The sequence below is a fragment of the Hippoglossus hippoglossus genome, chromosome 18, assembly GCF_009819705.1.
Source record: "Hippoglossus hippoglossus isolate fHipHip1 chromosome 18, fHipHip1.pri, whole genome shotgun sequence".
NCBI lineage: Eukaryota > Metazoa > Chordata > Actinopteri > Pleuronectiformes > Pleuronectidae > Hippoglossus > Hippoglossus hippoglossus.
The window spans coordinates 3,574,376-3,589,685 of NC_047168.1; the positions used below are offsets into that span (position 1 = coordinate 3,574,376).

The following is a 15,310-nucleotide window of genomic DNA, read 5'->3' on the forward strand; positions in this document are numbered from 1 at the left end:
TCCGAGGGGATTAAGAGCTTCAGGCAGCCACAGTGAAGATCCGTGGCTCCTATGATACCTAGTTTCACACAAGCTTATACAGCCAGGAGATACCTTTTTTTTTTTTAAATCCAGGGGAGGAATATATTTCTCTGGTTACAACATGAAGTTTTTTTTGTTTAGCAATTTGTTAGAAATAGCAAATGTGCTGTAAAGGTGGAGGTGGGGGGGCTTTATGATTAAAACCTGTGTGTTTATAGTCAAAGAAGCTCTTTCTGGACAAAAGTAAAAAACCAGCATTAATCCTCCCATTGAATAGACACAAAATATTATATATACCAGACTTTTCACATACACAAGCAGAGCTGCAGGACCCAAATGAATGAGTCAGTTGTTCACCATGGGTATTGTAAACATAATAAATATGAATTATTTAAGGTGGTTATTAATTTAGTCAATGCAGGTTATCTTGGGGTCATCTGAGAGCAGTGACACTAGGGGACCTTGGCTGAGTTGTTGTGTTTATTTACTGACAGAGTCTAAACTGCACAGCTCTAATTGCTAGTTCACAGCTGTACCGCAAACTTCTAACTCTGCTCCAAGTTACTAAGCTCACTGAGACTCACAACCAACGCACTGAACTCTCCCTTAAAGGAGCTGCGCTGCATGTGTCACAATATCCTGACACAAACTTTTTTCAAACGTACTGCATGAGATGATAAATCACAGTGTCATTTGCTCGTTTACTTGCTTCTGCTGCCTCCCAACACTCAGGAAGAAAAGACTGGTGGAAGTTATTTTACAATGCACAAGTTCAGTTTCCACATGCATCTGCGCATGTGTATAATAATATGTGCAATATCATGATTGAAAAAAGAAAGGTGGAAGCTCAGTCAAGGGCAGCTTGTCTGTACTTAACCAGTAGCTAGTGGCCAGTCACTCAGAGATAGTAGCTGTTATCCTCAATGTGCACGTAGAAAAGTAAAAAATATGCTGTGTGTATATATGAATAAATATACACACACTTTCCTTTTTGACCTACAGTTTGCAGACATTTCTCTTCACCTGATGCAAACAGATTACAACTGACAAGGTGGTTCAAACTTAGAAGCCAAGGTTTGTCCTCACTCCTGCATGACTCACACAGCTGCATGTCTAGACACCCGAGTCTCCTCCCTGCCGCTATCCTCATTCTCCACTTGTTATTCAAGATGGGGTCATCTGATAGAAAATGGAGCCTTTATGAGTATAATTGATTCAAGAGACACACTGCTACGTAGTCGTCTCTGTTATTTATCCATGACCTGGCTGTAATCAATCCTAAATTGAATTGTTTGAGTTGGAGTGTGTGTTCAGCTCACCTGGCTCTGTCAAATGGGCCTAATGACCCCGCCTCAGTTACCGAGCAACATCCCAATAAACATGCACTTACAGTTCTAGTCCATCCATGCAATCAGTTCCCTGAGTCCATATACTGCCGCACATAATGCATCCCTGAAAAAGGGCACTTTTTTTAAATCAAGCACATCGGACATCAATAAATGTCCAAAGCACGTTGTGTTTGTGGCGACAGATGTTTTAATATTTTTAACTCAATACAAAATTACTCATTTTTGCTGGAGTTGTCGCAGTTGTAATTTAGTTCAATATCTGACACACTTGTAAACCTCAATTCGCACCCTCCCCCTCTTGAACGCCCACAACAGCAGCGCTGAGTGTAATTCACTTGAAGGGAAATTGTCCCCTGAGGCCCACTAACGCAGTGCACTGCTGAAGGAGTAGCTCCGAACTCCAGTTTGACTCGGTCAGAACTCTCCAAGTTGAATCTACTTGCATCCATCCAAACAAGAGAAACACCTGGGACGGCTCTCGACCTAAGACAGCAGCAGCGCAGGCGCAGCTTGTGATCTTAGTTTTATAACATCCCGACACCAAATTTGGGTCAGAGCAAGACAAGTGATGACTCCAACAGTTTCATGGAAACCCACAGTATCAGGGGGTGAAGAGAGGGGGAAAATAACATACCCCCACACACTTACATCAAAAGGTAGATCTTTTATTCTAAGCATCAAAGCGCATTATTCCACTATGATCAAAGCTACAGCGCGGCGGGTTGCTCAGAGCTTTTGGAGAAATTGAAATTTGGGTTTCCGCTCGCTTGCTTTCCGCCACCCTGGCCCGTCTCCTGTCTCAGAATGTGTTGGTGGTTGCTGGGGATATTCATTAGACTGCAATAGTTCCTGTTAGCTTTGCCTACTGCGGTATTAAGCATACTATTACTATGTTTGCTCTAGCACAAAATTACACCACAGGCTCCATATGATAAGATATTGGTGTGAGCTGGAACTGCTAATTATTACTGCTTTCTCTTCTAGTTACCACACACTCACTCTTTTTCTTTAATCCTTTATTCCTCCTCTTATTTGGGCTATGGTATATGATACACAACTCGAATAACGAATATAGTGAGTTATCAGTTTCCTGCGACATACTGTGTACTGTATGTGGAGGTAACTCAGTAAGAATCTATATAATGGCTGACTTTCATCAAACAAACCTATCAGCCACATAGGGTTATCTAATCATGTTGGGTGTATAATACAAAGTCTGACTTCATTACTGTCAAATTTAAACAGATCTGCTATTCTCTCTGCTTCACAGTTCCTTTGTATAAACAGCCGAACCAATCAGAGCTTTGTAGGTGGGATGTCAGGGACATCATCTTTCTTTGCAATTAGCGACAAAGAAAGGGAGAGCACAAAGCAATCTGAATCTGCATATTTCTTGGACTGCAACAGTGATGACTAACACAAGATTGGAAACAAACGTCTCTCTTGATTGTAGAATAATGTCGAATAACTGCTCCACAAACTGATCATAGAGAGTGACTAAGTTGTGTCAGAGTTGTGATGAAGGAGGGATACTGGTTCCCGAGGTGTTATTCCCAATTCTAATTAAAACGGGGGGTTTAAAGTTGTTTAAAAAAAGAGATATCCTCAGTGTTATGTAACACAGAAGCACAGAGCTCTTCCAGATATTGAAAGGATCACACAGACATCCGTTTGAATTAACTTAACTTAGTTTCTCAGAAATCTTGTGTCATTCTGGTTGAATACTACAATTTCCATGGGACTCTGCAGAGTAGAAGCCAGTCAGAGTCCTGCATTTGAAAACCCTTCTTTTCATTTGGGAACTAAACATGGCACCCTTGTTACTGAATTCATCTAAAATTAAACCAGATTCTAAGAAAACAAATGGCTTTAATCTGCAGACTGCAGAAATTCCCCTTGTGAGTCAGAGTTATTGCCTCCCCTGAAGTTTTTGTACACAGAGAAACTTTTAGTTTTTTTTAATCAAAGTACCACATGTTTTTCGAACACAGTTGTTCATCTTTTGGCCTGATGATTAAACCAATTTCATGCCGACCCAAGCTGTCTGCACAGCTACGATACACTCCATTGCTGCTAAATACCCAATTTTCTTCTATTTATGACAAACTCTGTTTGCTGCCGTGAATGTCAAAACAAACAACAGTACTTCCTGTGCGCCACAGGATTTTTCCCAGGACAGACACACCAGACATCAAGTGTTCAGAACAGCAAATATAAGAGATTTCATACACTGTCTGGTGCCTCTCGGCTGTTCAAAATCAATATAATCCTTGTGCTTTCAGGCCTTTTTGGCTTAATTTGACAGGCTACAACTCTGTCTACTCTAACCATTTAAAGATATCTTTACAAATCCCGGAGTTAAAACTATTCTGTCACACTGGGACTGTCTGTAAGAATAATCAGGACTTTGTAGCAACGACACACCACAATAAAGATCTCATGTTTTTGTGTGCACAACAAAATTTGCTCATTCAAGAATGTGGATTGACTCATCGTTAGTATCTATTCATTCTCATGCACATATCCTAAATGCTATTTTGGGCTATTGTGACAATACACCATGCTCAGCCAGGTACATAATAATACAAAAATAATAAAAAAGATGTTGTTAAAATGTGTGCACACTCACTGAAAAATAGATTCTAGGCAATAAAAAACACTCTAAAGGTGGTACTCAGCTTTTTTATGACCAAACATAAACGTCTCTCAGCAAGTGCAGCACACATTAAGGCTTGTAACAACAGAGCAGCAGAAGACGCTCCGAGTTCTCTGCTATCCGAAAATGGTTCCAGATAATTCATCAAACTGTGCTCTCTATCGCTGCCAATTTCATATCACAGACCGCTGCTATAAAAGCTGGTTAAAAGATGAATGCAAAAGAATGTTTCCGCCGAAAAGTCTGGAGCCCAGAGATATAACACTGAACTGAGTAGATGGCCACATGTGACATCTTAGAGTCGGGTTCTATTGATCCCATGTTAAGAGAGAAGACCCAGAAATGCTAAACCGCAGACCATGTCTTGCCAACCAGGCACAACCCAGACAGTTTTGTAAAGAGGCTTTAACTGACCTTTAAGTGCAACAATTCTCAACTTGCTTGCAGTTACATGGCAGCCGCAACCATGACTGAAACGGCATGTGCTTGGGTGAACATTTTTGAAACACAACCCCCTTTGTATCTTTTGTCAGCTGGCATCAGAGCACTGCCTTGATGAGGCTATGGAGGCTTTGTTAAGTGACTTCTTACAGGAGGAAGAAAAAATAACAAATTACCAGGAGTTGAGCAGTGAGCTCAACTAACATTGCAATTTTCTTTCTACTTGATGTTAGCAAGGCTCACCTTCACTTCGCACTAATTGGCAACACTGAATTTATTCAAAATGAGGCCGATAGGACGCTGAAAGGAAGGGATCTGCTGAGGTTTGATATGATGATAAAGGGACAAAGACTGAGCGCGTCTAAATCTATTCAGCATCTGCTGATCACGGTTGTCAGGGACGAGCACGAGTGGCTTGCTGACTGATCTCAGATAAGCTTCTGTGGACATGAATCGCACTAATGAACACATGTGCGTAAGAGAGACACACTGGTAATTGGCACCTTGCCTTTGTGTTTCTGGCAACATCATCTAAGTTTGTTGGACAGCTGAAGTTCAAAGTATGAAATGGACAGCTTTTAAAGACAAGAGCTTTCAAGCAGTTCCAGTTCACAGCCGTTACAATAATGTGGAAAAGGCTGACATAATGCACATCCAACATAGACACGGAAAAGAAGCTTGCATCGTTTTCAGAGATGACCTGGATCACACTTTCAAAAATGCTACGCAGCACTCTTTTTGCACGGCACACAGCATGTAGCTGGTGATATTGTGTGCGGACTGAAGCATATTCCTCCCTGGAGTCTGTTATTTGGTCTTCTTATGAGAGGAGTGGGCCTGGATGACCCACCCCTTCCATGTAGGGAAGAGCACTTCCCTGCTGTTTGCTAATTGCTGCTTATACTGCCAGCAGTTGCTATACTTAGCATATGTGGATAATCATCCGACTATAAATCACAGCCTCTCACACGCGCGTGAGGAGGGGCAGTAAGTATAAGTTCATGGTACCCTAAGTTGTTTTGCTGTTACTGCTGCGGGAGCTCCTTTTCATTACGTTCCTCCCCTCCTCCAGCCTTTGTTGATCTGCCTGGATGTGCTATAATTTCCAGCATCGTACCACATCTGGGGTTTAGTCAGCCATATCGTCTGGGAGCGAATCAAAATTGCTGTGTTGATTGGTCTAATAGGACTAGCCACACAAAGCTGCTCTGCGACTCCCTCTCAGGCTGGGGGTTGTTTGAACATCTGAAAGTGGCCGAGGGCTGACAAGGGGAGGCTTGCACATAACACTGTGCTGAGGACGTGACTGTTTGACCTTGCAGCCGATGAACGATTCCTTTTGAAATGCAAGCCTTCTCGTCCAAGGAGGGTCATCTGGTTACTTGGCCATGCTGTTTAATCTCTCAAATATTGTTCTCAGCACTTTGAGATTTTGGACGAACTTTAGAAAGCCAATTAAAAGTAACTGGCAATGTTTCATCACAATGCACTGCAGTGAAATATCTCCCCGGCTCAGTTACTCAAACAGCAGCATCTTTTTGCTACAGGTTCTGCTTGAGCTTCTCAGTGGGAGTCATGTAAATAAGCCTAGAATTACAAACTCACCTGTGTCACACTGTCCCTCATGGTGGGCGAGCGCTGTTTGCGGGTTGTGGTTGTAGCCATGGTTGTGGTTGTTTCCATGATTGTGGTGGACATGTCAGCCAGCGGGGTGGTGGAGGTGGTGTCAGTGGTGAGCACTGAGGGCACGTCACCCACCAGCCGCAGGTTACCCTGGGTCTGGACATTGGGGTCGCTCTCTGCTGCCAGTTTGAGCACCTGCAGGCCATTGTAGTACAGACCTGAGATCTGGCCCTGGAAGTGGCGCCCCGTCTCTCCACCGCCACCAATTTTGATGAACGCCTGGCTGTTGAAGATGGTCAACTGGCGACCTGATATGCGAGAGACAAGGTGAAGGTCGCAGAAATGAAGGAGAGAGGAAGTGGAGGTACGAGAGGCAGAAAAGAGAAATCGTGGAAAGAGGGAAAGCAGGAGAGAGAAGGCAGAGAATATAAATGAGTCACGGTCTCTAGGTGAGCTTCCACATGAAACACAAGGTTGTACACAGTGTGAAACAAGGGATATAGTGGGACTGTTTCAATCACATGGGATCTCCTGAGTAACACTTTAGGGAGATTGGACCCTGGCTTGCTGCAGCTGCAGCCATTACAGAGCTGGGCACGTGCCATTTTCCCACAAAGGCATCCTGAATCTGACAGTCAAATAGATTGCAGGGGCAGTTGCGGCTTGACCCTGAGACTGAAAGTTCATAGCTAAATGCATCTCATTTGCCCTAAGATGGAATGTATTAGAACAATGCCGGGTCTGTGTCATTGACCTCCAATGCACCTGTGCTGCACAATGATAAAGTACCTCTGCCAGCAGAAAAAAATGGCACCTTGCTCTGCTATCTAAAGGAGGAAAATAGGGTCCTCATTGGAAGGAAATGTTTAATTCAGCAGCCTCTCTGTGGTCATTACCATTCATCTGGATGGATAGATGGATGAAGGGAGGATAAGGTGGGCCATTTAACCAGGGTCCAATACTAATGTGTTACCAGGACTTGTGGTGAAGGGGGGGGGGGGGGGGGGGGGGGGGGGGGGGGGGGGGCAGTCTGACAGGTGTAGTTTTTCTCTATGGATTTTCTTCAGCTGATGTCAGTTCAGGTTTTATTTAGACTTTCTCTCTTTTTTTCGAACCAATATTTGCCCCCTGGCTTTCCTCGGGGACGTCCCATCATGCCACTTGGACTGATGTAAACTTTAACCCTTATTATATGAGATGTAGGTGCGAGGGGCAGATGGTGAAGGCAAGTGGGTTAGAAAACAGACCTGATGAGGTAATCATTAGAGCAGAAGGTCGGGAGGAGGCAAAGAGCTTTTTTTATGGATGAATCAATCCCTGTAAGGAAGGAGGGAGTGTGTTTGTGAAAGGAATACTACACTAATGTGTGCATTTGAGAGGGAAATTTAGACTCTCTGGGGAAGGTAGTCTACGGACTTTTGAAATGAGAGACCCCTCTGGCCCTAATGGGAGTGTGTGTTTCTGTGTGTGTGCATGCGTGTATTTATATTTATTACTCTTTACACAGGTATGAGAGACTACTGCTCTACTTCTGCTCATGTGTGGACTTTTGCACCTCATGCACATGTCATTTGCAGAAAGTGTCTTCTGTGTGTGTAAATGTGTGTAATGATGACGGATTCATCTTCTGGATGTCTTTTGAATGTAAGTGTTTCCTGTGCAGGACTGGCCGCCAGCGAGGACGGCATTCTCCTCATCAGCATAGAGGCACTGGAGGCCAGCCCAGGCCCCATTTGTTTTCAATAAAGACAGCAGAGAGGGTACTTCATCACTGTAATTATGATTTACTCTCTTTCTACACTTGCACGTGCACTTGTTCTGATGCATGTGTAACCCCCGTGTGGGTGGATTTATCAGACAAATGTCGATTTACGCACATGTGTGTGTGGGTCGTGTGTGGGCGTATAAACCACATGTTCAGTGTGTGTGTGTCTGTAAGTTTTCTACAGAAGAGCTGGAAAGATAAATCTATTCCATTGAGATGGGCCATTACACGTGTCATCCCATTATCAGGTCATTAGGCCCATCAGGGGCCCACAAGGGACCCAGCTCCCCTCGCCTAACTTTATAATGAGACTTAATGTCTGGCATATGCACTGTTGACATAATAAGCTGAGTCTCACTCTATTATCTCAATACCGAACGCATGTTTGGTGTGGGAGTGATACTGCAATAAACAGAAGGAATGGGAGAGACAGATTGTGGACATCAGCAGGGAAAATACAGGAGAATAATTGCACTTGTGTACAAACAGAGGGGTTGAGAACACAGGCAATCACACTCAGAAAATCACAAAAACAATATAACACTGCCTCATGCCTACCCCTCCCACCCCACTTCCAGTCAATGTCCTTGACCAGAGGACACACATATATACAACCTCAGCACATCAGCCCACAGGGTCTCCCATTTCAAGCAGTCGACTCCCACTCTCCACTGAGAGGGTCGTGGACTAAGAAGAAGTTGAGGACACACGTGTTCATCTTACTTCCTGAATGCTAAGAGTCCTCTTAGTTTGCTAATCAGCTCAAGTTCCTCTACAAATGCCCGACTTTCCATGTGTGTGGGCAGCAACTCCAAGTCAGAGTGTGATCTGCTCAGAGAAGACAGTGTACTCCAGAGGACTTAAGTGTATTGGTGTCACAGTTGCACCCTCAGTCAGTGACACAGTCATAACTAAGCCATATTGACAAGTAGCTTATGGTGTAGGAGGTTGGGGGGATTAGAAATACCTCCGAAAGTCAGTGCACATACATCGGTGTATCATGACATATTTCTTGAGGTGTACAAGCATCCATTGGGTGACCGATTTAATCCTGCAGGTGACAATGGCCTCCTTCGCAAAGGGAAAAAAAATGCAGAAGGACGAGCCTCTAGTGCAGGAGAGGCACTGTGATCTGAGAGTGAGACGGGCCCAAAAAATAAGAGAAGAAAGGTGCCCCCCAGACTATATGAAGGGAAATCAGTGTTTGTTTTTGTAGCTGTCTGCTCAGGATGAGACTCTAACAGGGCCTGATGAAGTTATTGTTTCAGGGTCTGCCGGGTCAAATCAAAAGTGACATGCGGTTTTAGAGCCAATTTTGGAAGCAGCCATGAGCGGGGGTGGAGTGGGGTGGGGGTTGGGTGGTAGGGAAAAAAAAGAAGCCTCTGCATGACAAGCAATCACAGCACGTTAAATGACGGAGCTGGGTTTGGCAGTGCTGCTGAGAAGAGGGTGTGTGTCGGGGGTATATAATAACTCACTGAAATGACCTTTATGTGTGTGATAGTTGGCCTTTTCAAGTAGTGTGTGTTGGCCCAACATTTATTTACATACGCTTCTTCCTTTGTGTGTTTATGTGCGCTTGGACAGCCATGTGTGTGAGCAGCAGACAGCCCAGAACATGGGGTTTGCACATTGATGAGGGGCTATTGGACCAATTTGGCTTGATTGGGTGGCTGCTGCCTCATCTCTCTCCCCAGGGCTCTTAAGGTGATAGGCATTTAATGGGCAGAGGTTTGTGCTCGGGAGGGGCCCGGGGCAGGGGGGTGAGGGGTTAGGAATGGGGGAGGGTGGCAGGCAGCCAGTCACTTATGATAACGGACATTCACGGCCGTACACAAAGCCTTAATTAACCGCAGTGCAGCCACCGGAATGATCAGGCTTTCTGCAATGAGCCACTGCAGACGAACTGAGAGACTCAAACTTGATCTAGCCTTCGATCATTTGTCTCTCTACCTTTTAGGGTGTGTGATATGGCAAAAAAATATTTCTGTCAAGCTGGGGGACAATTGAAAATGTTTATTTATTTCCTTCTGTTTGATTAAAACCTGATTTAGGTCTACACAGATTAGTGAGAATATTTAAAGACTAGCACCATGGCAAGACCAGTAGTTATGCATTTCTAAATGAGTCTACAGCCATGGTGGAGGCTTTGTAAAGGCCGTACCACACTGGAGTTGTGCCAACTAAATGGCACAAAGATGTAATGAAAATTTGCTGCAGTTGCCACATTCTTTCAATGAAAAGTTTGATTAGAACTACGCTAGCTCAATCCTCAGTAGCATCCAGTGATGATGATCTCATCCTCCTTCTCACTTGACAAGAGCAGATCTTTGCCATTTCACAAGGTAGAGAAAGAAAAGCACAGTTAGAGGAGGAGAGTTCCACTGCATCATACAGGAGCTGAAGCTCATGGCCCTGGTTCTGGACATATTTTGGGATGTCAGTGGGACAGTTTTAAGTCCTGCTGCAGATCCTAGAGTCTGAGGAGACAGAGGACCATGCCACCATCCTACTGACAGAGAGCTGTGTCTGACAGTCTCTTAGATGTAAGCTGTTTTGTAGCTCATGCGACTAAAGTTTACTTTAATATCTTACTTTAACTTACATGGCTATCACATTCAATCTATCCATCCATCCCCAGGAACAAATATGTAAGAGGTTAGTTCTGTTCTTCTTTCGATTCTGCACACCACTCTCCTAACTCTGTCAGTCCCTATTACATTTAAATCCATACAGCTTGTTCTTATAGAAATCCATAGAGGGAAGTGGAATGCACAAAGAGCCCCTCAACTTTAGGTTACAACAAAGCAGAGTAAAAATAGCGCTGGGTAATGAAGGGATATACAAAGTAACATGCTGGAAACAGAGTGTAGGAGGAGCCTGAGGAGGGCTGAGCAGTCAAACACATATTACCTATAGTCATGTTAATTAGAGCTAAGGATTAATACTGATGAGGATTGTATTCTTTTTCTGTTCATTCCAAAGTTTCCTGAGTAGACATGGTGCTTCAGAGGTGCTGCAGCTGAGTCTTTGCTCCTGTCCTACAGCCTGGAAGAACATAGGATCCTAGTTGGGAGCTGTGCACTCTTTGATGCTTAAATAGGGCATCTGGGTAAAAGAAAGCGGTCACGACTATTTCTAAAGGCATTATCATCTGCAATCACACCCGCCTTTGGTTGGATCACCCGGGGGGCTTAGTGGCTGACAGGCCAGCAGCGCTCCGACTTCGATTTCCTCGCCGAATCATTGTGGTAATGACCCCTGCATGTCACAGTACCTTGTGCAGCTTGGGGGGGGGGGGTATTTTTACATTTATAATGCACAGTGGAATAGTGTGCAGCCCTCCCTCCCTCTGTAAGCTGGCAGGTAATCAATATGAAGGGAGAAGTGGACTTCCTCATACTGTAGGGCTTACAGTGTCTCTAAAAAAAGGAACGGTAGCTGACTTTAACTATAGTGCAACAACAGCGTTTCAAGTAAATTGTAACTATTAAAGATACATAACATGTACTTTTTTTTTTTCAATGACCATTGGGCAGCTCCTGATTTATCTTTTCAAAAGCAAGAGAGAGAGAAATAAAGTAAGAGGTTGAGCAGGGACTGAGAGAACGGGGACATGAGAGATGACAGGAATGCGGGAGGATGACACACGAGGAGGACAGGGAGAGAGTTGGCCTGCATGAGGATAGAATGTCAAAGAGACAGAGTGAGGGCACACAGGGAGGGACAAGGGGAGTGGATGACAGGCTTGATAAAAAGAACAAGAGGAATGACGCAGTTAAAGATAGCGGCTGAGGCAGAGACTAGTGATGCGCAGATTGCAATTATACCGGTTGATCCGCGGGTCGGTTTGTAAAAATGAACATTTCTGATGAATACCGGATGGTTTGGGTGGTTAAGTTGGGCATCATACATCATTAACATATAAAATATTAATTACATTCTCTAAAATGTAAACGACAAACAACGAGAATCTTTTGCATTCCTGCAACGAGTGCTGCAAGCGAGAGCTCAGCCAGGTGCATCATTGAGGCCAGGCGGGGTCTACATTTTTATGCAGTTTGCAATTACTAGTCAATGAAAACAGACGGTCCTATTTTTTGGGCCAAGGCGCACCGTGCAAAATGCACATTTGGTAATTGGGTAATCTCTCCCTGTTTACAGATGCACCAAATTTTTTCCCCCAAATGTCACCAGAGAGGCTCCATTATTATGCAGATACATGTTACCATTTAAATTTTTCTAAAAAAAACATTACTTTAAATAAATGTGAATTTAATTGAAACCAGCCTTCTTAGGTGTAATATGTCACCATATTGTCACCAGTAGAGGTGGAGTGGAATGTTCATGTGGCTGCGGGTCTCTAAATTGGAGAAAATAATTCCTTCTGGTGGGTGATGGGCGGATGAGTCAAGCATACGTGCGGATTCGGATGTCATCAGAGCCGATCCGCGTATCTTTAGTAGAGACAGACGTACGGTAATACTGGAGCAAATAGGAAAAGAAAGAGGAAAAGGAAAGTGCACTTTAGTGCCTCCCATGTAGATGTTATGGAACCCCTGGTGAATATCCTCTATCGTCCCACTGTCATTTTCAAGTGCGGTCGTCTAATCACATGGTTAACCTTGCGGTAATGACGGGGTTTTATTCGATATACCTACTGTACGTCTCGCTAAATCCCTGTGATTTGACCAGAGAAGATGCTCATATAGAGGAAGTGGGTATACATTTACACAGGGGTGGGAAGAATACGAAAATACCATACTCAGCCAGACTTGCTGTTATAAATACTGCTGTGATTATAGACTTACTGTTAGGAAAAGTCAAAAGTACAGGATGTTAATTGTGTTACTGGAAAGGGGATGGTTTTATAGGATAAATCCCTGTCTTCTCACAGTAATGGAAACATTGTGCACGTAGGTTAATTGCTGAGAATTCTGGGAACGCTGAGTTCACCAGAAAGACACCAGAGGTCAAACAGAGGCGAGCCAAATGTGCAGTACCTGAAGTGATAACAGAAGTGAATGATCCCCAATGGTTCATTCTAAACTGTGGTGTGCACACTTTTAATCACTGTCTCAAATATTTATGGGACAAATTTGTCATATTACAATTTACATTTTCAGATTACATTTAAAATTGCATTTATTTTAATCATATTCTTGATGTAAGTAATCACTTATTGATCACACTTATCTACTATTGAATTTCCATATGCCTACAATATTAACACACCATTTTGGATATGATGCCCTTATATGAATATTCTTTGAAATTTCAAAATAACAAATTCCAAGACCTGAATTGCTAAGAATCTTGACACACATGTTATTGATTGGGCTGCCATGCTCTCCAGTGTCAGATTGAGAAAACATGATCAATTATAATAATCCAGGGATGTTGTTTTTTTCTGTCTGGTTTTACAGAGATATCTTTTTTTATTTGTTTGAGTTTCTGTGGGTCTTCCTCCTTCAGCCATGTTGGCTGTAGCTGTTCTTACTAACAACTGTATGTAAATGGGGTGGTAAATGGAGTGCATTTATATTGCACTTTTCTAGTCTTAATGACCACTCAAAGTGCTCTACATCGTAGCACTCACTTATTCCAGAAGTGAGTATTTTTGTAATGTGTTAACAGTTGGGTGCAGGTTGCGTCACTCTTCTCGGTTGTCAGGATCCATCAGTACAGGGGTAACAGTAATGATCACATCTTTCAGGGTCAACTTGATCACTTCAAACATGATAATTATCACTTTCTTTTTCTTGGCATGTAGATTGCCATCTAATTGACATTTGTATATTAATAATAGCATGAATAAAAAGTAATGAATCTGAGATAATCGTCCAATCATCATCTACTGGAGTATTTCATTATAAGCTCATTATTTAATCAGCATTTCTATAGGAATTAATCTTTCCCAAACTTCTGGTTGATCACTGCAACCATGATGACTATTAACAGCTTCCCCTGTATATGATGGAAAGTTGCCTAAGATGAGTTGCAGTAACAGGAGTAACACTTAGTTTCTAGTTATAGCTTTGCATCAATGCAGATGAGATGTGGTCGGTAATTACTAGCTGAGCTGGGGGAGTGGGCTGGGTTTGGGCCACGCTCGACTTGCTAACGCACATATTGCTTGTTGAGAGCTGTAAAATAATGGTTGTATGTCTATAACAACCACCAGAATGTAGGTGGAGATGAGGGGAGAGGGGGTGAAGAAAGGAGGATCCAAGTGCACCCATCCCTGGTGGAGGGGATATAAAAAGGAGTACAGCTGGAGAGAGCAGTATCTTTCTCCCACCACCCTCGTCATTACGCCTCTCTCATCCTCCTTCTACTCCCGTTATCTCGCAGAGACGAGGAATGCCATATGTTTGCAAGAAGCCTCCATCTGAAATGTTTTCTCTTAGCCGAGTTACAGGGTGGGAGGGATGGCCCAGAATTCACCTCTGTCAATACAACGCTTTGTGGTGTGCAGAACAGATAGTTGGACCGTTTGGATGCAGCGTCTGTACGGGTTTGTGTTCATAAATCCTTCATTTGCCTGCAGAATTTCTCGTATCTGTATCAACAAACAAGAACTCCCTCTATTCCTATTTTCTTCTCTGAGGAAAAAAAAAAGACTAAGAAGAGAGAAAGTCGAAGAAGGCTGGAGTACAATGGGGGTGGGTTGGGATGCTGACAAAGTCGATTATGAAGTGTTCCCCAGTTATCTCCTCGGCACAAGGCTCTCTTTGGTACTTAAGAGCGTTTTGCTTCTTTACTCCTTTTAACTTGGGCTGGTTTGGGTAGAACACTATGAATTAATTGTGTTTTACAATGGAGATGAGGGGCAAAATGCGGCATGAAGTTAGATGGAAAGCTTTGCGAGGCAGCGTGGAGCCCTGAGGTCCTTGAAGGCAGCTGAGGGTGCAGAGATTGTGGCGGTGAATTTGCAGGACTCTGGAGACACTAGATTGGATTTAATCTGATGTGGCTCTATCCCGGCTCCTATATCTGTATGCAGATCTTAAACAAGAGCTACTGTCGCCGTAGAGACACAAAGAGAGAAAGCACGGTGGTTAGCTGGGGACAATCTTCGCTCTTTTTATTCACTCCAGCTGTGACTGTGTTGTTTTCAGGCCATTTCATGGTTGGAGACCATGAAATAATGGCAAAGCTTTCGTACAGCCACTTTTCTACTCATGAGCAAGCATGCTACCATTGGAAATGTTTCCCCTGCTTCCCTCAAATATGGCCAGAATGGCCCAGGAAGATCAAATGAGAAAACAAGATAGTAACTCAGCGGGATACAAAGCTCATCACAGGGGTACTGAAAGGCAGACTCAGACGGATTTGCTCTCTGTTGACTGCAGCCTGATGTGAGAGAATCTCTGAAATAAAGCCGGGATCATGAACAGCAGATCTGGACCAATTCCGGGCTTGGAGATGTTGATTTGGGCTCTGGCCCCACAC

At 43.6% G+C, this 15,310-nt stretch overlaps 1 protein-coding gene across 1 annotated transcript in view; it reads right to left on the reverse strand.

The window, feature by feature from the left end:
* Positions 1 to 15,310, reverse strand: part of nrxn2b (neurexin 2b) — a 617,697-nt gene that overhangs the window by 12,356 nt on the left and 590,031 nt on the right. The window contains 1 exon segment of the mRNA XM_034615320.1: positions 6,073 to 6,398. Coding sequence (XP_034471211.1) covers positions 6,073 to 6,398 — 326 coding nt within the window.